Source organism: Mustela erminea, chromosome 19, assembly GCF_009829155.1.
Source record: "Mustela erminea isolate mMusErm1 chromosome 19, mMusErm1.Pri, whole genome shotgun sequence".
Taxonomy (NCBI): Eukaryota; Metazoa; Chordata; class Mammalia; order Carnivora; family Mustelidae; genus Mustela; species Mustela erminea.
Window position 1 is genome coordinate 10,136,926 of NC_045632.1, and position 26,003 is coordinate 10,162,928.

The window sequence follows — 26,003 nt, forward strand, 5'->3', positions numbered from 1 at the left end:
ATGCCCATGGACTGTAAGGTTGGAAATTTGGGCAGAGAACAGTGGGGATGGTGGTATCTGTTCTCCGCCATCCCAGCCTCAGTTGGGAGGAAGACCTTAATGGTAGACGGAGACATGGGGGCAGGGTCTGGGCATCGAGCCGAATTGTCCTCTCCCTGGTCCTTTCTCTCTTGCTGCTTTCTCTCACCCTTTAACAAGTAAACTTTTTATTTTTTTTTAATTTTTTTAAATTTATGATTTTATTTTATTTCATATTTTTAGCACCTAGCTTTGAGTTACTCGTGGTATAGATACTTTTCTTTTTAAAGATTTTATCATTTTATTTATTTATTTGACAGAGAGAGACAGCGAGAGGGGATACATGCAGGGGGAGTGGGAAAGGGAGAAGCAGGCTTCCCGCTGAGCGGGGAGCCCAATGCAGGGCTCCATCCCAGGACCCTGGGATCATGGCCAGAGCCAAAGGCAAATGCTTAACTGACTGAGCCACCCAGACGCCCCACCAGTAAACTTTTAATGTTCGCATGGTTTTAGGTTTTCAGAAACGTTGCAAAGAGAGTACACAGTGGCCCATTTATGCTATGACCTCTTACCAATTCCCCCTATTGTCGGTATCCTGCATTAGTATGGCATTTGTCACAACTAATGAGCCAGCCTCGATACAGTGCTGTTAACTGGAGTCTGTGCTTTGTTCAGATGTCCTTAGTTTTTGCTCAGTGTCCTGTCTTCTGTGACAGGATACATGACACTGATAGACTGTGCCTCCTCTTGACCGCAGCAGCTCCCAGACTCCTTGTTTTGAATGCCCATGAGAATCTGAATGACCTTGATGATGTGAAGGACCTTGATGGTTTTGAGGAGTGCTGGTCAGGTGTCAGGGTGGGGTTCATGTTCACCCGAAGGTGTGGAAAAGCCAGGTTGGAACTAGAAGAGTTGTGTTGTTTTCAAGAGCTGTGCGTCCCCACAGAGGAGGGTAGCAAGCAGGTCAGTCTCTCACTTCCAGCTTCGAGGGGGAAAGCGTCCACTGGACCACTCGGAGCATTCGGTGTTCGGTCAGCGCCGGCTCAGAGTGGAATGGAATCTGGCTCAAGATGGAACCATCTGGAGGGCTCAGGATTGTGGCTCACAGCTCTAGGGACCTTTGGGGAGGAATGAGTGAATTAGGTGTCTCGTGTGCTTTCCACCAGCGCCACCTGGAGGTGGAAGGCGAACCCTGCGGAGAGGCTGGAAATGGACTGACAGACCCCAAAGACAGAGCCCCGGCCCTTGGGTGAGCACATGGAGGAGACGCGCTTACAGGCACCAGGAGAGAACGGTGGCCTGCGGAGGGGGAGGGGAGGAGCAGAAGGTCCAGGTGGGGAAATAAAGAAAAAGCTGATCATGCTCACTGCGGCCGCAGGCAACCTGTCAAAAATATTTCCATTGCTGAACTGACACGATTTTTCCCTTGCATGTGATTAACTGGACACCTTTATTACCTAAGATGACGGTGAAGGTCATGAGACTTGCCCCAGATGTGTCCCAAGGGCACAGACCCGTGACGTGGGTGTGTTAGGGTAACGGGGGCGGAAGGAGAGAGCCAATGTTCTCATCACGCCTGCTTACGGCTCCTCCGCTTACAGTGAGGGTGAGGAACGAACTTGGTCCTCTTTGCCCAGGGCTTTCTCAGTTTCAGCCCTGAAATATCCATGTTCTGTGAAAGTCCTCCTTCCCACGTCCTGGGGCAGCCCCCGCCCCAGCCCCAGTCCTGGGGAAACTGGGACGGCGAGTCCTACTGCTGCTAACAACACTATCCCATCTCTCTCCTGCTTTATGGCCAGGATGTAGAGACCTGGAGTTTGTTTGTTTTTTATTAAGATTTTATTTATTTATTTGGCAGAGGGAGAGAGATCACAAGTAGGTAGAGCAGCAGACAGAGAGAGGGGGAAGCAGGCACCCCACTGAGCAGAGAGCCCAATGCGGGGTTCGGTCCCAGGACCCCGAGATCATGACCTGAGTTGAAGGCAGAGGCTTACCCCACTGAGCCACCCAGGCACCCCCAAGACCTGGAGTTTTTAAGAAATCTTCCTTAGGTTCACATAACCCGGACGTAGACCCAATACCATCTAAAAGCAAAAGACTTTCCATAGCTCTGGCCTCTTCCCAAGCATGCCCCCTGGGTCATGGAAGACCCAAGTTAGGAAAACACCAGTGGACCACTCTTGCTATGCTGCATTTGGAATTTTAGCAAATAAACAGTTGTGGTTCGGGATGAATCCCAGAGTGGGTGTCCACAAATGGTATCTGTTAGGGCCAGCGAGCGATCTTAACAGTATTTGTCCAGACGCTGTTCATAACGAAATCCCTTCTTGGACTAGCTCCAACTCAGAAAACTTTTCCAGGTGTCATTTATTTTAATTATTATTATTATTTTTTTGACTCAGAGGGTTCCCAGAATGATTGAACAGGAAGGCTGCATGGAGAGGGGGGATGCTAGGGTTGGAAGCATCCTGAATCAAGAAAACAAAAGCTGCAGGCTCTCTCCACCGATGCTCTGAGTCATCTTCGGGTTTCTCATTAAAGACCGGCTTCCTCCACATGGTGGGACATATGGCCACCAAGAGCTCCCAAGTTTGAGAGAGAATGACTTCCCCGACAGGAGGAACAGAGGTACAGCTCCCCCGCCCGCCCAGCAACTCCCCCGGGGGCTTTAGCACCTTGTCATGGGCTGTGCCCCAGCGAGCAGAGGGGAGAAAAGGGGAGACTCCATGTGCACGGAGCCTGGGAGCTGCTGGTGGAGGCTGGGGCACCCACTTGGCCAGCTCCAAGGGCCTGCAGGGCAGGCAACCAGTGCCTCGGGTCCTCATGTTCCGCAGGGACCCTGAGCTTGGGGCTTCCTGCTCTGCACTCATCATCTTGAAGTTCTTAGTCATTTATCTTGGGATCTGTGTTTTGCTGATGAATTCCTGTAAGACAGTGCAGCCTAAGTCGGGGGCTTAGAGCCTCCTGCCTCCTCCTTAGTTCCCTGGGTTCCTGGTCTCCTGGCTGCTCTCCCAAAGCAGCACAGACTCCCAGTGGACTTAAACAACAGAAATCTATTCTCTCTTGGTTCTGGGGGAACCAAGGTCAGCAGGGTTGGTTCCTTCCGTCTCAGGCCTCTCTCCTGGCTTCTGGTGCTTCTCGGCTTGTAGAAACATCACCCCAATCTCCACTTTTATGTTCCCATGGTGTTCCCCCTGTGTACATCTCTGTGCCCAAAGGGCGCCCCTTCTTATAGGACAGAGTCATATTGGGTGAAGGGGCCACCCTCCTCCAGTATGACCTCATCTTTTAAATTAGGTCTGCAATGAGCCCATTGGAATGACCACCATTCCAAGCCCAACTTCCAAGATGCAGGGGGTTAGGCCTTACACATATGAATTTTGGGGGTAGACAAAGTTGAGCCTATGAGAGTGTGAGCTGGTGTGTGTGGCTGTGGACACGTAGAGGGTCTGTGCGGCTCTTTCTCTGGGTGTCTTCATAGAATAGTGTGTGTGTGTGTGTGTGTGTGTGTTGTTTGTTACAGACTAAGTGTGTTCCCCCTAAACTCCAGTGTAGTGGGATTTGGAGATGGACCTCTACGGGAGTAATTAAGGATAAATGAGGTCGTTTAAGAGTGGGGCCCTGATCTGATCATATTAGGGTCCTTAGGAGAAGAGCCACCAGAGAGTTCATCCTCTGTCTCTGTCTCTCTCTGTCTCTCCACCCACTGCATGAGCACAGAGGGGAGGTCATGAGAAGACACAGTGAGAAGGTGGCCTCTGCAAGCCAGGAAGAGAGCTCTCGCCAGAAGCCAACTTGGCCTGCACCCTGTCCTGGACTTACAGCCTCCAGAACTAAGGAAATAAATAAATGCCAGTTGTTTAACTCTAATAGTGTGTGCGTGTGTGTGTGTGTGTGTGTGTGAGAGAGAGAGAGAGAGAGAGAGAGTGAGCCAGCCACTCTTCGTAGAGCAGAGGCCCCTTCTCTCCCTTGCTCCAAGCTTATGGACCCCACATTCTCCTCTGCTTTCTGTTCTCACTCCCCGGAGTGCCTTCCCCTCCCCAAATACACACAGGGTGAGAGCAGAGAGGCTGACACACCTGAAGGAGGTCAAAGAATCTGGGACAGGCCAGGGCCCCAAGATTCAGAAGGCGTCTCTGCTCTAGGACCCCTTCACCTTCTTCCCAAGCCTGACCGTGAGTTACAGGCTGACTCAGGCTGTCAAGGGGAAGCCACGGGCTGCCAAGTTCCTGGGAAACAAGCCCCATCCAAGTTGTAGAGCTGGCTGGGTCTCCTCATGAAGAGATGTTGGTTGGGCCCCCTCCCTTAGGTAAAGCACCTCTGTGGTAGGAAGGATGGCCCCAGAAACTTAGCATGTCAAGACAGAGAAGACCCCAGAAACCATCCTGTCTTGCTTGTTTTCCACTTTTACAGATCTGAAAACTGAGGAAGCCGCCCCCCCCCCCCAAAAAAGCCTTCCATTGCATCCTAGAACACATATTTCCTGGCTTAATTCAGTTCTCATTCTGGTGATGGATTCAGTTTTCCGAAAGCATTGGTCTAGGATAGGTGTTGGCAACAGGCCCATTATTTGTGTTTGTAAATAAAGTTTTATTAGAACACAGCCCCACCTACTTGTTTGTATAACAGATACTGCTGCCCTCTTTCTTCCAGAGCAGAGATGAGTTGACATAGAGATCCTCTGGTCCACAAAGACTGAATATTCCCCTCTGGTCCTTTTCAGAAAAAGTTTGCTGACCTCTGGTCTAGGACTGGGCAGGCTTGGGTTTTCTATCCACTATATAGATACGTGGATGAAAGACCCTAAGCCTTGCCCTCGGGTATTGTTCCTGATAAGGTGGGCATGCATTAGCCAAAGGTAAGACTTGGAGGTTTTCTTCTTTACATATTTGTTGTGGTAATATATGAGCAGAAGCTTGGCCTCCCTGACTCTGTGCTGAGGTATAGATTATAAATGAAAGGCAAGATAAATGCTTGGTTTCTTTCCTCTGTGCTTAAATCTTTTGTGAGTGGGTTTCTAGCATGTTCCAAAGGTAGCCAGTAATATCTTTTTCTAAATCGATCCAGTAAGTGAAAGGCCCCCCTTACCTCTTTGGCTAAAAGTCTGCGAGGCTGTGAGCCTAGAATTGTCACTGTCAGTCCCAGACTCCTCAGGACAGCTGGTCTGAATAATAATGATAACACAGAAATAGAAACAGAGATGAGAGATAGAGACAGGAAAAGTCTAAATGATTTTGGAGCCTGGGGATGCAATTTTCTGAAATGTGGTTAGCTCTGTCTTTTCCTTGGTTAGGTTACATGACTCAATTTCTTCCTTCTTTCCCTCCCTCCCTCTTTTTTTTTTTTTTTAAACATAATCTCTACGGGCACCTGGGTGGTGGGTCAGTTTGTTAACCATCTGACTCTTGGTTTCTGCTGAGATCATGATCTGAAGGTCTTGAGATCAAGCTCCTTGTCAGGCTCTGTGCTTCCTGGAGCCTGCTTGAGATTCTCTTTCTCCCTCTCCTTTGCCCCTCCCTGCCATGTGCATGTGTGCGCGCTCTCTCTCTCTCTCTCAGATAAATAAATAAATCTTTAAAAAAGATAAATGTTATCTCCGCAACCAAGGTGGGGCTTGAACTCACAGCCCCAAGATCAGGAGTCACATGTTCTATCAATTGAGCCAGCCGTGCATCTCAACTTTTCCTTTATTGTTTTCAAATCTTTTCAAATCAAGTTTCTCCTTTCGTCATTTCCATCCACGAGTTTAAAGTAGGCTAATGAAGGAAGGCAGTGCAGATGAAACAGAAGTGAACGTGTTTCAGCAGATTGAAGACACAAACTCAGTGGAAAAAGAATGGGTCTTTCAATAAAGGGTACTAGGGTAGTTGGTTTTCCAAGTGGAAAAATTAGATCCCTCCCTCACACCTTAGACAAAAATTAATATCAGATGCTTTACATATGAAAAATGAAATTTTAAAAATGTTAATTTAGAAGATACAGGGGAGTATATGCATCATGTAAAGCTAGTCAAGACAATGGGAAGTCCCTTGACATATCAATTAAAAGATGAATTACTTTGAATAGCTAACATTAAAAGATACAAAAAGGATGAAAATATGTCACAGGCTTCAAGGAGGTCTTTGCAGCATACAGCTTACAAAGGAAAGATGTGCCTGGTATACATATATCAGAAAGGAAAAGACCAACAGAAAAATGGACAATGGATAGAAATCATCAATTTACAGAAAAGAAACCCCAAATGGTCAATAAGCCTCACTCATACTCAGGAAAATGCGAATTAAAACAACCATGAGATATCTTTATATAGGCAGCTTAAAGTGGGTTATGAGTTCATCTATTTTAATCAGGAAAAATTATCAGGTTTAATATATTTCTGAATTGGCAAGGACGTGGGGAACTGGGAACTTATACATCCCTGGTGGAAGTAAAAATAGGGAAAACTACTAGGTCTCAGTCTGGCTCTCCTAGTGGGATTAAAGGTGTAGATAGTACAAAAGACAGGTTTTATTCCTAAATATGCCACCAAGAGATCACACTTGTGGACAGGACGTCTATTGCAGCATTTTGCTGATAGCAAAGCCCCGGAAACAGCCCAAACATCTAGTTGTGGAGGAAGGACTCAAAAGAAGCCATGACTGGTGCAGCCAACTAGTTCTTTGTGCAAATTTGGTTCATTGAGATACAATTCACATACTGTACAATCTACACTTCTAAGGCATCCAATTCAGCATTTTTTAAAGAAGCGTATTCACAAGGATGTTCAACAATCTCTGGCCTCTAATTCCACAATATTTCTGTCACCCCCAAAGAGAGACCCCATCCACTTCCTCCTTTCCCTCAGCCCTTTGGCAGGCATGAATCCGTGGGCTGCTCTCTGTGTCTGAGGGTCTGCCTTTTCTGGGCATCTCACAAGAATGGACTCCTACAGCATGTATGTAGCTTTTTGTGACTGGTTCTTTGACTGAGTGTAATGTTTTCAAGGTTCACTCATGTTCAGTGGCAAATCATGGTGCTTTATTCCTTTTGGGGTTGAGCAATATTCCATGGTATGGCCAACAGCTGACTTCTGTATGGCAGGCAATGAGCTGTATGGGTCTATGAGCTAGACCCAGAGCACTCACCTGGATTTTCAACAGCATCATATTGGGGACAATAAAAAGTCACAGAATTATAATATAGAAGAGGATCCCATATATGTGTATATGTTAACACATAGAGTATTGCCATATACTGACAATCAGTAGATGTCTGTGTAGTAAAAGTATGAGAAAATGGATAAGAATAACATATAATAACATGCATAAAGGTCATCTCTGGGGAAGAGAGGAAGGACAACAGATTGGGAGCGGGCGTCATGAAACACAGCCGAAAACATCTAGAAAGTAAGTATAGTGTGCATATTTCCACTTCTGTAGTTCGGTGTTTTCCTTTATGGTCAAATTATTTCATAATTAAAAACCTAAAAAGAGGAAAGTTGCCCAGTATGTGCTTGCGAGCTAAGAATATTTATATGTGCATCCCAAATTCTTCTACTTTTGTTCACTCAGAGATGAAAAAAAATGACTTTCGATCCTGATCGGGTGATGTAAGTGAAAGCAGAGTTCACTTACTTGCGTTTGCATGCAGCTGGCCATTCCAAGTCACTGCCACAGAAAAAAGTCCACGCTCAGAAAAGTCCTTACAATGGCATAATACATAGGTTAATGAGGTTCTGGGTGCCAAGTGACAAAATCCACATGTACTTGGTAAGTCTAGCTCCATTGCATCCTTTGGTTTTATTTCACTTATTATTTATTTATTTATTTCACAGACAGAGATCACAAGTAGGCAGAGAGGCAGACAGAGAGTGGGGGTTGGGGGAAGCAGGGCTTCTTGCTCTGCTGAGCAGAGAGTCTGATGCGGAGCTCAATCCCAGGACGCTGGGATCATGACCTGAGCAGAAGGCAGAGGTTTTAACCCACTGAGCCACCCAGGCGCCCTATATCCTTTGGTTTTAAAGAAATAATAAGAAAAGAAATATGACGACACTGAGAAAGCGCTTCTGTTCATGTCAACAAGAAAACTGGTCTTGGCTTTGGGACTAGAGGGCTGCCCAGCACTGCTTGGAAGGATCATGAACCAAACACAGTTTGGGGCTTACCCTGGTGCAGACCTCTTATGGTTGCTTTAGTTAGTTCACCGTTGAGTGTCCATCTTTGTGGCTTGTATCTTGTGCTCCTTTTTTTTCTTTTTTTTTTTTTTTAAAGATTTAATTAATTTATTTGAGAGAGAGAGCAAGAGAGGGCATGAGAGAGAGAATCTCAAGCAGACTCTGTGCTGAGCAAGGAGCCCAACATGGGGCTCAATCCCAGGACCCTGAGATCGTGACCTGAGCTGAAACCAAGAGTCAGATGCTTAACAGACTGAGCCACCCAGGTGCCCACCTTGCGCCCCTTTTCAAAAATCCCTCTGTCTATGGCAGGCCCTCACCCAACAACAACCAATGGGTTTTTCTGGGGAACAGTCTTTCTATTTGTGGGGTGCCATCCAGAATCCCGTAAGTAGCTAGAACAGTACCATCAGCCCGTAGACACAGGACATGTTTCAAGTCAGTCCACACTAAAGTCACACTCCAGATTTTAGGAAAACCCAGCCAGTAATTCTTGAGAGGCACGGAATCAAAAAAGCAGCACTTTAATTTTGTTACTATGGATTATGAGCCAAGGACGTGGAGTGACCTGTTTTCCATGAGACCAGTCATTCCGCCATCTTAACGCACGTTCTCCTTTTCTAGGGCTCTGGCTGTCCTCCTTTACCTGCCGCACTGCACATTCACAAGATCCTGGGGCTCCTCGGCGGAGGACAGAGACTGCCTCAGGTAGAGATCAGCATGGCTCCCTCCCTGGAGGGGTCTTTCAGTCTTTGGGGGAAAGAGATGGGCTTTTAGAGCTTAGCTGTCCAATATGGTACCTACAAGCCACATAGGGTGACTGACATTTAAGTGAATTAAAATTACATTTAACTTAAAACGCGGGTCCTCAGTCATACCAGATGGATTTTGAGTGTACAATCGCCACATGTAGCCAGGGGCTGCTGTATCCGATAACACAGCCATAGGACGCGTCCATTACTGCGGCAAGTCCTACTGGACAGCCCCATTTCAGGAATGGCTGTGGTCTTGGGAGGATGAGGGTTTTGACTCTAGTTTTTTTTTTTTTTTTAAATATTTTATTTATTTACTTGAGAGAGAGACAGTGAGAGAGAGCATGAATGAGGAGAAGGTCAGAGAGAGAAGCAGACTCCCCATGGAGCTGGGAGCCCGATGCGGGACTCGATCCCGGGACTCCAGGATCATGACCTGAGCCGAAGGCGGTCGTCCAACCAACTGAGCCACCCAGGCGTCCCTTGACTCTAGTTTTAATCATAAAACACTACTAATGATGACTGGTATCAAGAACAGTCATTGCAAATTTATGGGGTTGAGAATAAGAACTCCCATCCCGTAAGAATTACCTATTGGTTGTGTTAATATCATGCTATTTTAAAAACAATTTTATTGAGATATAATTCATATACCATGAAATTCACCTAACAGAGGTACACCATTTGATGACCTTTAGTGGATCTGTGGACTGAGGTAGCCCTCGGTCAGAATAACTTTTAGGACATTCGTTACCAGAAAAGTTCCCTTTGTGCCTGTGTGGTTATACCCTCCCTCCTGGGTGTGGTTATACCCACCCTCCTGGCTCTAGCCACAGCCGGTTATTGAATTACTCCCTGGGGAGAGTTTACAGGAATGGGACAATGGACAGTCTCCTGTATCTGGCTCTTTTCATAACTTAGCTAAATGGTTTTGCAGTGTATTCATTTAGCACATGGATCTTTCACTAGTTTCTTCCCTTTTTGTTGTTGTTGTTGTTTAATAGAATTTCATTGTATGGTGAGGTACCCCACCATAATATCATGTTATTATAATATTGTTATTATCAACAAGTTGCTAATCAATGTCATTTACCCAACATTTAACATAGACTAGATTTGTTCATTGATGGTTCATTTGTGAACCTGTGAACTATGTTTTTCTATACCTTTTAAAAAATACATATGTATCTCAATGAACGCCACAGGCATAGATATTTTTCAAGTACAACAGCGAACAGTTTGCACCTTTTGCTAATGCCCCTTTTTACATGCTTTGGCATACAGAATGGACCAAGGAACCTCTGTGTCCTATAGAAAAATGTACAAATGTCATCTGATAGTTGCTCTTAGAGGTAATGATAGTTAATGTTAAAGGACAAGCAAGCAGTTTTTTTAAACAGAGAAAATTGATTGATGTACATCGATTAACATTTGTTAATCACTGCTTTCATGCCATCCATCTGATGTTTTAAAACTTGCCAGAAATTCCAGCAAACCCTTTATGTTTAGTGTGTCACTGGATTCACACAGGTCTTTTCATGGGGGATTTTGATCCCCATTAGATAAGGGAGGGAATAAAGCGTCCGAATCACAGGGGTTTCACGAGTTGTCTCAGACCATACTGGCGGTAAACAGTAGCCATGGGGAGTTGGAACCCAGCTACTGTGGGATACAAAGCAGGTGTTTCTTTGTTGAATTATTGAGATATAATTAACATATAACATTGTATGTGGTTAAGGGGGACCATGGGTTGATTTGATACATTTATATATTGCAGCATGATGTCAGCTAACATCTCCATCCTGCTGCATAATTACCATTTCTTTTTTGCAGTGAGAACAATTAAGACCTAGTCTCTTAGCAACTCTGAGGTTTATAATACAGCGTTGTGAGCTATAATCACGGTGTTGTGGGTCACATCTCCATGACTTAACTTATCTACTAGTTGCGAGTCTGTATCCTTTGGGCAATATCTCCCCAGTTCTCCCACCCCTGGTAACCACCATTCTACCCTCTGTTTTGATGAGTTTGGTCAAGGCACATGCTTTTTAAACACAATGTTAATTGGCCTCTTGTCAGTCGTGTGAACTGAGGGCATCCAACTAACCAGAATGTGGGCTAAACCAGGAGGCAGATGGGGTCAGCCTATGGTGCTAAGTGACCTAGTGGGGAGAACTCACCGAGACAGATATCCTCTCCAGGTTGGATAAATCTGCATGTCAGTGAATGGAAAAAAAAAATCAGGTCTCGGATTGCAGGAGTGAGACTTACTCTTCCCATCCCACGATTCCCTTGTGGTTTCTCTCTTACCACTCACCTGTAGCCTCCTGCTTGGGAAATTCAGAATGGCTGATTCTAAGAGACAGAAACACATTAGGGATCCGAAGACTGAGGGAGAGGACAGGGCTTTGGAGAGAAGAGGCATGGGAATCACAGAAGTGCAAACAGGGTTCTGGAGAAGGGAGGGACATAAGATTCGTCAAGTATATCTACCTCTTGGTGGAATCTCCATGTGACGAATCTACAAAACAACAACAACAACAACAAAATGGGGAGGGATTTGTATAATGAGAAAATCCATCACTTCATTCCCCTTCCCCAGTGTTTAAAACCAGGGCTCCCCGGAGTACCTGAGTTGCTCAGTCAGTTAAGTGTCTGGCTCTTGATCTCAGGGCTATGAGTTGAAGCCCTGCATCGGGCCCCATGCTGGGTGTGAAGTCTATTTATTAAACAAGCAAGCAAACCAGTGCTTCCCTGAACTCACCATGCTGGGTGCATCTGTTGATGAAGAAGACAGCGAGGAAGAGGATGGAAATGGAAAGGCAGCTGAAGGTGGCAGCAAAGATCAATCTGTTGGCTGGTGGGAGAGGAGCAGGTCATAGAATCAGTTTGGCTCCTGAAACACCTGATCGAGTTCAGCCCCACAGGTGCGAGGAGTCAGATACCCCGGCTTCCAGAACTTGCTGCTACCACTTCTGAGCTGGGACTTCCAATGACTATAGGAATTTCCTTAATCTCTCTGACTTTTCATTTCCCTCTTCAAAGTGAGGATAAGAACGGTAGCCATTGGACTAGATAGCAGGGGGTTAACTGGGTGGGCACTCGCAGAGAGGGCCTCGCCCAAGGGAATTCCTTAATAAACCTTTCAGCCCTATCCATAATTCTGATTATTTATGGTGAGCCTCTCTGTGGTAGGGGCTTCATACGTTCTTCTCATCTTGACAGGAAGCACATGAGATGGTGGGAATGCAAGCTGGTACAGCCACTTTGAAAAACAGTGTGGAGGTTCCTCAAGAAGTTAAAAATAGAGCTACCTTAACAACCCAGCAATTGCACTACTGGGTATTTACCCCAAAGATACAGATGTAGTGAAAAGAAGGGGCACCTGCACCCCAATGTTCATAACAGCAGTGTCTGCAATAACCAAACTGTGGAAGGAGCCCAGATGTCCCTCAACAGATGAACGGATAAAGAAGATGTGGTCTATATATACACAATGGGATATCACTCAGTCATCAAAAGAATGAAATCTTGTCATTTGCAATGACGTAGATGGAGCCAGAGGGTATTATGCTGAGCAAAATAAGTCAATCAGAGAAAGACAATTATTGTTATGATCTCACTGATATGTGGAATTCAGGAAGCAAAATAAGGGAACATAAGGGAAGAGAGGAAAAAACAAAACAAGATGAAATCAGAGAAGGAGGCAAACCTTAAGAGACTCTTAACTCTAGAAAACAAACTGAAGGTTGCTGGAGGGCAACTGGGTGGGGGGATGGGGTAACTGGGTGATGGGCATTAAGGAGGGCACGTGATGGAATAAGCACTGGGTGTTTTATAAGACTGATGAATCCCTGACCTTTACCTCTGAAACCAATAATACATTACACGTTAATTACTTGAATTTAAACAAAATAACATTAAATTACAAAAAAAGAGAGAAACATACAAGGTAGTTTTACTGTTCCCATTTCATTCTAACCTGAACAAAGTATGCACAAGTTAAGGGAATTGCTCAGACTCCACAGCTGGGATGGGTAGCTCCGTGCTGGCCTCTGGGTGTGGAAACACCAGAGAAGTGACCTCACGCTCTGGGGAGACGTACGTTTACCCCCGTCACTGCGACGCCACAGAGAGAGCAATAAGTCCCATCCCAGAGGAATGAAAATCCACACTCAAGAGTTCAAGAGTTAAATGGTATTTGTACTGGGGTATTATTCAGCCATGAAAAAAGTAGAAAATCCTGCTGTCTGCAACAGTGCAGATGCATTATGCTGAGGAGATGAGCCAAACGGAAGCAAATACTACCTGATTAGATTCTACTTATGTGAGGAATCTGAAACAAAGAAAAAAAATCTTTCAGTTGAACTTGTAGAAGCAGAGAGTAGAGTGGTGGTTGCCAGGGGCCAAGGAGGGTAGCAGGTGGGGAGGTGGGAAGAGGCTGGTAAAAGGCTACCAGTGAACAGAGGAGTAGGTCCTGGAGATGAGACCATCACGTGCACACTTTGGTCAGTTATGCCTCCAGAAGGGGAGTAAGGAGAGGGGTGGGATGAGAACACCGAACGTGAAGAGCTGAGTAGTGATGGGAAGCGCTGGCTTCAAAGCAGAGTCTAAAATCTGACTCAATGTGTAGGAATGAGATTGTAGTGATAATGATTATTTTCTCCCCCCATATCCCACCCACACCTGTCTCCCTCTGTCACAGAGGATGCCAGCGCTCCTCCACTCCCTTTGCCATTTTTATGCTCTCTGGATCATGGTTTCTTTCACTTTCCAATGTGAACATTTGCATCTCGTTGTTGGGAGACTGCCAGGAAGGACCCCAAATGCCTCGGGATCTCTGTATCCCAGGGACATCTCTTTCCCAGGACTGCCTGAACCCCCTAGCCCAGCACAGTGCAAAAGACACCAGGGAGGGACATGGATATCGCACTCTTGCTCAGTCCTTTTCTTTTCAGCCCTCCTTCCCCGGCACCTCCTACACTGTCACTTTCACATCAATACTTGTTTGAATCTTTTGGTGGCACCGAATCCAAGAGACCCTCAAAGCAGCAAACTATTAGTGCCTCTCGGGGAGCCTAAGAAAGCAGGGTGGGAACAGCTGCTCCAGACATTAGCCCTGCTTACCGTTCATCTGGCCTTGGGCTTCTCTCCCACAGCCCCTCACTAGAAGGAAGAAGTAAGCCATCACAAGACTTTCCCCTTCCTACAGCATCACAACCCACTGATCTGCATTCACCCTGAGACATCCATGTTTCCTGGCCAAATTTCCCATCACTCTTTACAAACTGCTAGAATAAATTAGCAAGGGTCTCTGGTGTCGCCATGAAGGAATCACAGGGAGCGGTGGAATAAAGCTTGCCACGGGCGTAAATGAGGCCTCAGGCAGCAGAGAGGAAGCCAGGCCTTATGTGCACATATGTGACCCTCTATATGGGCTGGGAGCATCCTATCTGTGCTTAAAGACTTTATTCCATTTAGAATTGCTGTGGTATAAATTTGAGCTCAGAAAGTACATCTCAAGAAATGATCTACACACCCACTAGGATGTCTATAATAAAATGAAAGGAAAATAAGTGCTGGCAAGGATGTGGAGATATTGGAACCCACATGTATTACTGGTGGGAATGTAAATTGGTGCGGCCACATTGGAAAACAATTTGGCAGTTTCTTGAGAAGTTAAACATAGAGTTACCATATGTCCCAGCAATTCTACTCCTAGGTAGATATCCAAGAACACTGGAAGCAGGAACTCAAACAGGTGCGTGCCAACCCCCGCCCCGCCCCGAGGTCATAGTAGCCTTCATTGCGATACCTGAGAGGTATGAACCGCCCAAATGTCCATCATTGGGAAAGGAATGGGGAGAGACTGCTGATGGGGAAGGAGAGTCTGTTTGGGGGGGATGAGAATGCTCTGGAATGATAGAGTGGCATTGGTTGCACAACCTTGTGAATGTGCCAAATGCCACCAAATCGTGTACTTTAAAAGGCTGGATTTATGGGATGTGAATTACAGATCAATACAAAAGAAAGAAAATAAGTAATACGAGAGCCAAAAAGAAGAATGTTCCTCTTCCTCTTTCCCCTCTCACCCGTCTCTAGACTTCCCGCCTTATTTCTGGTATTTCCACGGTCCTTGACTCAATCCGATTTCAGATTTCTCCCAGAAAACATTCCTGGTGTGACTTATGTTCATAAGGCTGGAGTAGAGCTCATTCCCCAAGTCTGCTAATACCGAATGAAAACATTTTCAAAGGCTATTACTTATTTTGCAAGGACATTTTGGAAGATACCTTAAAAAAAACAAAACAACGTTGTTCTAGCATAGACTCTAATGACAGTCTTGGACAATTTTGGCTCGTTGGAGTAGATTACAGGGAGGTTATGAGTTGCAAAAATTAAAGATGAGTAAGCAACTAGATGCCAACTTACATTATATATTTGGCCATTAAAATCTGGATGAGCTGTTTTTATCCAAAGATGTCAAAAGTTCTAACTTTTACAAGCATCTCCAAGGATAGACTCTTAGTCAACTCCTCATGGAAAAGCAACATCAGAGAAAAATAACTTAATATTCACCTGTTTTTAAGAACTCTAAAGTTTTAGCAAATCCTTGATCACACACATTCCCAAAGCACCTGGGCTCTGCGGGTCCCCATCCTGTTGCCCAAACTGGACACACAAGCTCATCCCCAGTCTTCACAAGACTCCGCCATGGTGTTTCACTACGTAAAAAGACAAACGACGCACCTCTAACTGTTTTACTCATCGGCTTCTCCTTAACCCACAAGGAGCTTGGGGGTCAGCTTCCCAGAAAGGCAGTCATCTTCCCTATCACAGTGAGAAGCCAAGCATCAAAGTTCTTCTGTGCCTTTTAACCAAAGGGGACTGCCTGCCTCATGTGGTGGATAAAAATTGGAAAAATATCTCTCAGACTATCTTACCATTTTTTCCTTCCATAGCTCCATGTCCATCGTGGACATCTAGAAAACAAGATGCAGGGGGGAAAAAGTCAGTGATTGAGTGGAAATCTTGGGGACATAGGTCCTCTTATTCTGCTTATGGACTCTAAGCCCCCTTTGGGAAGCGGAAAATGTCTTTCCCATTTCCCATTTCCCATTTTCCCCTTGGGATGCTCACTGGGTCCCCAAACCTGGGCCATAACATTAGATGGCCCCCCTTTTTTAAAAAAGATTGTATTTATTTATTTATTTGAGGGGTGGGGAGAGGCAGAGGAAGAGAACCTCAAGCAGACTCCATGCTGAGCACAGAGCCTGACATGGGGCTCGATCTCACGATGCTGAGATCATGACCTGAGTCAAAATCAAGAGTCAGATGTTCAATGACTGAGCCACCCAGGCACCCCCAGATGGCTCTTTTTAGTACTCCTGAGTTTCACATTAGTTTTATCATATTATGTTTAATAACAAAACATTTATAAGTGATCTCACTAATTTTACCCCTTCCAGTCCTATTCCTTGCCAGTCTTCCCTATCCCAGGAAGGAGCACCACCATTTTACAAATATTTTCTCCCATTTGGTAGGTTGTCTCCTCATCGTGCTGACTGTTTCTTTTGCTGTGTGGAAGCTTTTGGCCTGATGCAATCCCACTTGTTTATTTTTGCATTCGTTTTCTCGTCATTTATGGGTCATATAAAAAAAATCATTGTCAAGGTCGTGTAAAGAAGCTTTTCCCATTTTCCCATTTTCTTCTTGGGGTTTTATGTCTTGGGGTCCTATGTTTAAGTCTTTAATACATTTTGAGTTAATTTTTGTGAGTGGCGCAAGATGAGGGTCCAGTTCATCCTCTGCATGTGGTTATCCCATTTTCCAACATCATTTGTTGGTTCTTGATTCCATTCCATTGATATATGTGTCTATTTTTATGCCAATGTCACACCATTTGGATTACTATAGCTTTTTAAAAAATATTGTTTTATGCACTTCTGTTATTTTCATAGTTTATATAATGGCTATTCAGCAGCCTAGAATCCTTGCTATCACATGACAGTTTTTAGAAAAGATTTTAGGGGTGCCTGTGTGGTTCAGTGGGTTAAAGCCTCTGCCTTCAGCTCAGGTCATGATCCCAGGGTCCTGGGATCGAGCCCCGCATCAGGCTCTCTGCTCTGTGGGGAGCCTGCTTCCTCCTCTCTCTCTCTGCCTGCCTCTCTGCCTACTTGAGATCTCTGTCTGTCAAATAATTTTTTAAAAAAAATTTTTAAAAGATTTTATTTATTTATTTGACAGAGAGACAGAGAGATCACAGTAGACAGAAAGAGAGGGGGAAACAGGCTCCCCACTGAGCAGAGAGGCCAATGCGGGGCTCGATCCCAGGATCCTGAGGTCATGACCTGAGCCAAAGGCAGAGGCTTAACACTCTGAGCCACCCAGGCACCCCCATAGCTTTGTAGTATAGTTTGAAATCAGTATTACAGTAGCCCCAGCTTTATTCTTCTTTCTCAGTATTGCTTTGGCTATTCAGGATCTAACAGGTCTTTTGATTGAGTCTTTAGGATTTTCCATGTATAACATTATATCATCTACAAATAAAGACAGTTGTCCCTCTTCCTTTCCAGTTTGGATGCCTTTTATTTCCTTGTTTTGCCTGATTGCTCGGGCTAGGACCTCCAGTACTATGTTGACGAGGAGAGATAGGAGTGGACGTCCTCGTCCTGTTTCTGTTCTCAGAGGAAATATTTTGACCTTTTGCCTTCGAGTACGATGCTAGCTGTGGGTTTGTTGTGTATGTCTTGTGATGTTGAGATGCGTTGCTTTTATTCCTGATTTGTGGAGAGATTGTAATCTTGAAAGGACGTTGTGTTTTGTCAAATGCTTTTTCTGCCTCTATTAAGATGATCATAGTCTTTTTGTCTCTCATTCATTAACATGGTCTATGACATTTACTGATTGTGTACGTTGAACCATCCTTGCACCCTAAGGATAAATCCCAATTAACCATGATGTAAGATCTTCTTAATGTGCTGTTGAATTTGGCTGCAAAGGTTTTGTTGGGAATTTTTGCCTCTGTGTCCATGAGGGACATTGCTCTGTAGGTTTCTCCCAGTGTCACTATCTGGCTTTGGTATAGGTAATGCTGGTCTCATGAAATGAATGTAGGAATGTTCCCACATCTTCAATTTTTTTTAAAGTAGGCTCTACACCCAACATGGGGCTTGAACTCATGACTCTGAGATCAAGAGTCACATGCTCTACCAGCTGAGCCAGCCAGGCACCCCCACATCTTCCATTTTTAGTAAGACTTTGAAAAGGATTGGCATTATTTCTTCTTTAAATGCTGGTGGAAATTACCAGTGAAACCAGCTGGTCACTTTTCTTCATTAGGAGGTTTTTGATTATTGAGGCAATCTCCTTATCTGTTATTGATCTATTCAGATTTTCCATTTCTTCATGATTCAGTCTTGGCTTATAGACTTCTACAAAGATTCTCTTGCCCATAGGTGATTGCCCAAGTCTTCACGTGCTTCTAGGCCATGGCCAACAGGACCTGGAATTAATTTACAGTCTCCCTCAGGTTCCACAGCTGGTACTAAGATCTGTCTGCCTATTACTCAATGCACAGGTGGGTGAGACTCCTCTTGGGTCCCTTGCTGTGTGGTGCCAGATCCCACAACTCCCACAAAGGCACTTTGGTTTGTGGGTGGATGCCAAATTTCTGTTGTTGAAGTGGGGGGGGGGGTTAAAAATGAGGGATGTCTTTTGCCGTCCTGATAGTTTGGATTTTTCTTGTTTTCTCAACTTGTAGCAGCTCTGGGAGTTCCGTTTTCAGCAGAACAATAACAATACAATTGGGTCTGTCGTATGCAATCAGACATCAGAGTCTCATACTGTGACCTGGAGTCATCTCAGGGTCTATGTTGAGTAAGAGGGAAGGTTTAGGACTGATCCTGAAGAGGCCAAAGCAGCATGGGTGAAGGGAAGGACCAGGGATTCCTCTTTTCCAATGAACCTGGGGATATTCTTACCCATCTTTCTATTAACCATAGATTGTATTTTTTGAATTTGACACTTTGATATCTTGGGACATTGCTGACCCAGCAGAGATCCCCCACCAAGGGTATCCACTTCCCCAAGCACACCCCTCAGGTGCAAACCAAACATTCCAGAGCTCATACTGCCAACCACCTCCTCTATGGCTCTCACACTCTGGGTTGATATTCCCTGTTAGATACCAGACAATCAGGGACAACCTCTGTACACCAGGGCCAATCTTAAGTCTGTTCCTTCCCACAGAAACCTCAGTAAAGACTCTTGCCCAGTCTTCCTCCTCCCTCTGTTTCTTGACTGTCTTTGGTGCTTCTCTATGTGGTCCTGCATGGCATTGCTATACCCCTTTTCTTGGGAACTCTAATAGACTATCTTTCTCTCTCTTAAAGATTTCACTTATTTACTTATTTATTTGAGAGCAAGAATGTGAGAGAGAGCACAAGCTAGAGGGAGAAGCAGGCTCCCCCAGGACAATCTGAGCTGAAAGCAGACACTTAACCAACTAAGCCATCCAGGTGCCCTCAAACTATCTTTTTCTCAATGACAATCATCTCTTCATCTTTGGCCATACTCTACCTCAAATTTTCTATTCATACCTATATTCTTTTTTAAAGTTTTTATTTATTTATTTGACAGAGAGAAGGAGAGCACAAGCAGGGGGAGTGGCAGAGGAAGAGGGAGAAGTGTGCTTTCTACTGAGCAGGGAGCCCGCCATGGGGCTTGATCCCAGGACCCCAGGATCAAGCTGAAGGCAGATGATCCAAGCTGAAGGCAGATGCCTAACCCACTGAGCCATCCAGGTCCCCTAAAACTCTATTGTAAAAACACTCCCACATCCACCTCGTTGATCCACACTCAGAATCTCTGATGAGAACCTTTCCCCACACTCACTTCCTATTTCCACCATATTTTACATTCAAGTGGTCACATCTGTCCATTTCCCGGACTTTTCCTTGCCCAGCCAGGTTCCATCACAGCACAGGAATATATGTCTCAAGAGCAAAACTGAGGCAGCCTTTCTCACCTCTGACCTTGAGCTGTAGGTATTCACTCTCCCCTGACCACTCCTGGGAGACCATTGTCTTGTAGGCGCAAAAGTACATCCCAGCATCCTTTGGCTCCAGGTGAGTAAGGAGGAACTCAGCCTTGTGTCCTGTGGACCTCTGCTCCTGCCTGTACCTGGAGTCCTGCAGCTTCCCCAGCATGAATGTCACATTCTGGAAGTGAGACTGGCACCTCAGGGTCACGTTGCCTCTGTATCCCACCACTAAGCTGGACAAGGCACTGAAGGAGGGCTTGGGAAGCATCTCTGGAAAGAATTCAGAGTTAGTCTGACTCTTCATCATGATGACCACCAGTGCCCTCCCAGAATTCAGAGCATTAAAGAGAAAATCTGGGTTGCAGGAACAGATAGGGTTTATGCAAGAAAACTCACCATTCTTTTTCTCATCTTCAAAGCCCAGGCTGAGTCCTGGAAGAGAAACCCTCATGAAACATCGGTTGTATACTCATCTTTGAGTACATATCAGGCAGAGAACACCTGGCCAATTTGTTAGAGATCTATCCTATTTCTTGGAGGCACTTCCTTGGATTGATTTTTTTTACCTTTTGCTTATGTCCCATTGTTTCTCATTCAGGAGTTACGTTTATGTACAAAGTTCCAGCAGCCTTTACCCATTTATGATGTTGCTTTCATGATCAGTCTTTCTTTCACCATCTAGACATCTTTGCACATTTGCCTATTTTTTCTTCTCCTGCTTTCCATGACTGCACTTTTCACCCTTAAATAACACAGTCATTATTTTACTGTGGAGTGTGAGCAAAGGGCTTCCTCCCTGATTCGAATGGAGAGAAGTCGCTCTCTCTGACAAGATTCTTCTTTTCTCAAGGAGTTCAAGACATTCATGGTCCTAAATGCTCTTTCTACATGTGACTTTGATCTTCACAAATGTCAGGCCCTACCTCTCCTGTGTTCTGTTCTATGTATTTCATTCTGGGATAGGAAGGTCATCCCTTGGATGAAAATATGGGAAACCTGTCTTGCGGGTCTGTTAAGCAGTGAAGCTAGAATTTCTCTAGGTGTGAGAATATCTCAGAACATCTGGCTCTTGCTTAAACTCAGGGGTTAACTCACAACACAGAACCCCCAAGTTTCACCAAGAAAAAAGGTGCACTGAGGCCAAACTTGCAGTGACAGTGGTGGGATTTATAGGTAGGAAATCATCCTCTGAGTGGTCAGGGAGTCCTAGGTCTCATGTTCCCTTTTTAGTCCTCCCCGAACAAACCGGTTTTTAGACTCATGTTGTGTCAGCTCTGGTATCACCCAATATTCTGCTCAAACAGTGACCGCCCCTTTTTAAAGTAAGCACCCAGATGCCTTTAGTTCATTTTGCTTTATGAAACCCTACTGGAGAATAGGAGAATAGGGTGTAAAGGCGAGAGAGAGGTTCTCTTTCTTTAACAAATAAAACTATGTGTACTTAAGTTACACAACATGATCTATATGTATATACACACACATACATAGAAAAATTACCACAATCAAGCCAATTAACACATCCATCAGCTCCTAGAGTGACCCTCCGTGTGTGCGTGCGTGTGTGTCCGGGGTGAGAACACAGAATGATTAACTACAGTCTCCATGCTGTGTGTTGGATTCCTCAGAACTTGTCCCTCTTTCCTAACAAGGGACCACAGCGGACATAGACAAGGACTGTCCACACAGAAGGAACTGTCATTGAGGGGAATGCAGGATAACTGGAAAAAAATATTTCTCAGGAAAGAAGTACAATGAAAACCCACCAATTACCAAGTGTCTGTCATTCGATGGACTCTTTACAGACTCTGAACACTGACACACTTATACTCTTCAGCAGGTCCTTGGCGGGCCACTGTCATCTACCCTCTAACCATGCTCTGAACAACGTCCAGCCTCATTGGGTGCTACAGCTCCCACTGAGACAGGTAGCAGTGGGGACATGAGAAACCACAGCTCCCTAAATACTTAGGCGATGCTGTGGTTTATGATAAGAAATACACATTTGGTCTTTGTCCTGGTTCCTGGCACACAGCTGCTACTAAAGCTCTTGGAATTTTCTTAACCATGTTTTTGTTTTTTTTTTTAAAGACTGTTTGTTTATTTATTTTAGGAATCTGTACACCCAATAAGGGGCTCAAACTCATGACCCCAAGATCAAGAGTCGCATGCTCCTCCTCTTCTTCTTCTTCTTTTTTTTTTTTAAAAGATTTTACTTATTTTGACAGACAGAGATCACAGGTAGGCAGAGAGGCAGACAGAGGGGGGGGGGCGGGAATCAGGCTCCCGGCTGAGCAGAGAGCCCGATGCTGGGCTCGATCCCAGGACCCTGAGATCACGACCTGAGCTGAAGGCAGAGGCTTAACCCACTGAGCCATCCAGGCGCCCCTCCCATGCTCTTCTAACTAAATGAACCAGACACCCGCCCTTGGAATTTTCCAATGGTTGGATGCAATATAAGTGTCTTTCATTATGTTATGAAGTGACTTCTGGACCAGACCTAAGGATGAGGGCTGGTTGCCAGGGGAACCAACCATAGGATGGCAAGCTTGGAACATTCAATTCCATCTCCTTGACCTCTGGGAATGGGGGAGGGGTTGGAGATGGAATCAATTGCCATTGGCCAATGATTTAATCAATTGTGCTTATGTAATGAAGCTTCTATAAACGCTCAGAAGGATGGGTTCAGGGCACCTGGGTGGCTTAGTTGGTTAAGTGACTACCTTCGGCTCAGGTCATGATCCTGGAGTCCTGGGATCGAGTCCTGCATTGGGCCCTCTGCTTGGCAGGGAGTCTGCTTCTCCCACTGACTTTCCCCCTCTTGTCCTCTCTCTCTCTCCTCCTCTCACTCTCAAGTAGATAAAAATAAAATCTTTAAAAAAAGGGGGGAGGATGGTTTCAGAGGGCTTCCAGGTTGATGAACAGGGGGAGGTGCAGGGAGAGTGGTGTGCCGGGAGAGGACATGGAAACTTGGCACCCTTTCCCCATACCTGGTCCTCCACATCTCTTCCATTTGGTTATCCCTGAGTTATAGCCATTTCTAGTATACTGGCAACCAGTAACTTAAATATTTCTGTGAGTTCTGTGTGCTTCTCTAGCACATTAACCAAACCCAAAGAGGGGGTCCTGGGAATTCCTGATAGATAGCTGACTGATCAGGTGATGACCCAGACTTGCCATTGGCATCTAAAATGCAGGGGGGAGGGAGTCTTGCGGGACTGAGACCTCACCGACAGGATCTGATGCTAACTCCAGGTAGATAGTATCAGAGCTGAGTTAAATTACAGGACACCCAAATGGTGTTTAAGAATTTCTTGGTGGTGTCCAGGCCCCACCCCCACACATTGGAACTGGGCACCAGAATCGATCTCCAGATTCCTGTTAAATTACGATTTAACAGGTCCTTTGGACGCATCATCTGGAAAGCTTAAAAATTGCATCTAAAGCATTCTTCAAATTATGTTATATAAAATATTCTCCTATTCTATTGTAGAAAGAAATGTTGGGGTGACACATCATGGATGGACCTTAAAAATATCATTCCTGGGATGCCTAGGTGGCTCAGTCGGTTGGGCCACTGCCTTTGGCTCAGGTCATGATCCTGGGGTTCTGGGATCGAGTCCCGCATCGGGCTCTCTGCTCAGCAGGGAGCCTGCTTCTCTCTCCACCTCTGCCTGCCTCTCTGCCTCCTTGTGCGCTCTCTCTGACAAATAAATAAATAAAATCTTTAAAAAATCATTCCTAGAGAAAGAATCCAGACATGAAAAGTCACATGTATGGTTCCATTTACATGATAGGTGCAGAATAGCTCCATTTAGAGAGACAGAGAGTACATGGGTGGCATCCCCCTCCCCCCGCCCTGGGAAGGGGGATGACGAGTGGCTGCTTTGTGAGTACAGCATTTCCTTTAAAGGTGATGAAAACATTTTTGGTGGTTACATAACATTGTGTCTAAATGTCTAAATGTGTCTAAAATGCCGCTTGATTGTCTACTTTAAATGGTTACTCTTAGGTGAATTGTATCACATTTTAAAAATTTTACGGAAGTTGGGTTCATTTGCCCTCTGTACTAAAGAAGTATAGAGATCGAAATAGCAGAAGTCCACCTGAGGTAAGAAGCGGAAATGACTAGTTGTGTTAGTTTAGGCACGAAACCTCCATTAAGTGCAACAGCAAATCTGGCTTCCAAAGCAGACTGACCTAGGGATTCAAGGCTGTTCGGGTCTTTTCTCTCAGCTGCCATGTTCATTCCCTCTGAGTATCGTCATGACAACACCAGGAGCCTGGAAGCAAGTCTGTAGGCAGGTACAGTCTGGTATCTTTGGAAGGTCACACTGAGAACCAAAATTTATCTGAATCCCAATGCTAGTCTGAGAATCTTCCTAAAGAAGTGGACAGCCTTGCTCAGCATTATAGACCCGTCCATGGAATAATGATTCGTTGTGTCCTCCAGAAAGGTAGGTTCAAGCCCTAACCCCCAGCACCTGTGAGTGCGAACTTATTTGGAAACAGCATTATTTGGGAGTAGGCTAGTCCCATAATTCAGTATGACTGGTGTCCCCATAAGAGGTGGGGCGATATAGAGAGACAGACACGGAGGGAAGATGGCCATGTGAGGACATGAGGGATTGCAGCAAAGGACCTGCAAGAAAGGAACCCAAGGACTGCCTACCATCCCCAGAAGGGAGGAGAGCCTGGAACAGAGTCTCCCTTGGGGCCTTGGAGCCCTCAGAAGGAACCAGCCCTGCTGGAACCTTGACCTTGGACATCTTGCCTCCAGAACTCTGAGAGAATAGATTTGTGTTGTTTTAAGCCATTTGGTGTTTGGCACTTTGGGAAATGACTATGGGCAGGATGAGGTGAGTCTCTCGACTGCCCAACTTACTCTGCCCTGCAGTAGGGGCTCAGGGTATAGCCACACCTAAAGCTCAAAGCATTACCCAAAGGAAGGGCTGTATCTCAAAAGAAGGAGGAAGGAACTGGGGCAGATGACAAGTCCTGATATCCTCTGCACACACCCCTCAGCTCCACCTCACAAAAGAGGAACTGGGAGCTTGGTCAGTGGAACTGCTGGCTCACAGTCTAGAGCTCCTATGAGACCAAGCCAAGGTCATAATCACAGGTCTTCCTATTAACAGGCTGAGGTCCCTTTGATTACATCACATTCAAGTTGAGGACAGTTAAAATCAGTAGAGAATGGGGTTGGTCAGAAATTTTTCTTTTCATCCATTGTCCCCAGACGTAGCCCTTCTTTATAATCTTGGTCTGTGCCCAAACCCATAGTTCCACACCCTATGTATCCCACCCTCCTCTATGCCAACAAACATTCATGGCAAGAGTGGTATTTGGACCGGGGCACCTGGGTGGCTAGGTGGGTTAAGCGTCTGCCTTTGGCTCAGGCCATGATCTCAGGGTCCTGCGATCAAGCCCCGCATCAGGCTCTCTGCTCAGTGGGGAGCCTGCTTCCTCCTCTCTCTCTGCCTGCCTCTCTGCCTACTTGTGACTTCTCTCTCTGTCAAATAAATAAATAAAATCTTAAAAAAAAAAAAAGAGTGGTATTTGGACCAAGCAGGTTTGCAGACTTCATGGGAGCTCTGTATTGCTTAGCTGAGTAAATGAGGGTATCGCCCCATGACTCTGAACCTCACTTCCCCAGGACCCCAGAACAGAGGAGTGTCACACCACAGCCCATGAAACTCTGACAGGTAGCATGTGTCCAGTACACAGAAGATATCATTTCACATCAACCCCCACTTCACCGTGAATTTTCTCACCCACCCAAAACCATCTGTCCTAGTCCTGGAGACTCACCAAGGCAAAGCAGGGATAGGAATTCTGTGAGCATACTGTCCCTTTGACTCAGACCGAGATCCCGTCTTCAGTTTACAGTTCAAAGGAAGAAGGGGAACTGGGCCATCGCGGGTCCCTCCTGCCCACTTTGTCTCCACGTTGTGTGGGTAGAGGTCTTACCCCAACACGCTGGTTCTCCACTGCCTGGTGTACAGTTTCCTTCTCACAACTAAGCCAGGAAACCATCAGT

General features: G+C 45.5%; 1 protein-coding gene across 1 annotated transcript; it reads right to left on the bottom strand.

Moving 5' to 3' along the window:
- Positions 1 to 8,678: 8,678 nt before the first annotated feature.
- LOC116579311 (V-set and transmembrane domain-containing protein 1-like) lies at positions 8,679 to 26,003 on the bottom strand. Its single transcript, XM_032324528.1, has 9 exons — positions 25,775 to 26,003; positions 20,363 to 20,398; positions 19,952 to 20,236; positions 15,867 to 15,905; positions 11,687 to 11,779; positions 11,416 to 11,443; positions 11,240 to 11,277; positions 11,103 to 11,134; positions 8,679 to 8,920 (listed from the first exon to the last, which is right to left on the bottom strand). The coding sequence occupies exons 1-9, from the start codon at positions 25,806 to 25,808 to the stop codon at positions 8,813 to 8,815; spliced, it is 693 nt and encodes a 230-aa protein (XP_032180419.1). The 5' UTR covers positions 25,809 to 26,003; the 3' UTR covers positions 8,679 to 8,812.

Excerpts from the sequence above, each read along its gene's own strand:
- LOC116579311 (XM_032324528.1), bottom strand. The coding sequence starts at position 25,808 with ATGCTCACAGAATTCCTATCCCTGCTTTGCCTTG. Across the intron at positions 11,278-11,415 it reads CATGGAGATTCCACCAAGAG|AATCAGCCATTCTGAATTTC; the intron begins GTAGATATACTT and ends TCTGTCTCTTAG. Across the intron at positions 11,135-11,239 it reads TCCCAAGCAGGAGGCTACAG|ATTTATCCAACCTGGAGAGG; the intron begins GTGAGTGGTAAG and ends ACTGACATGCAG.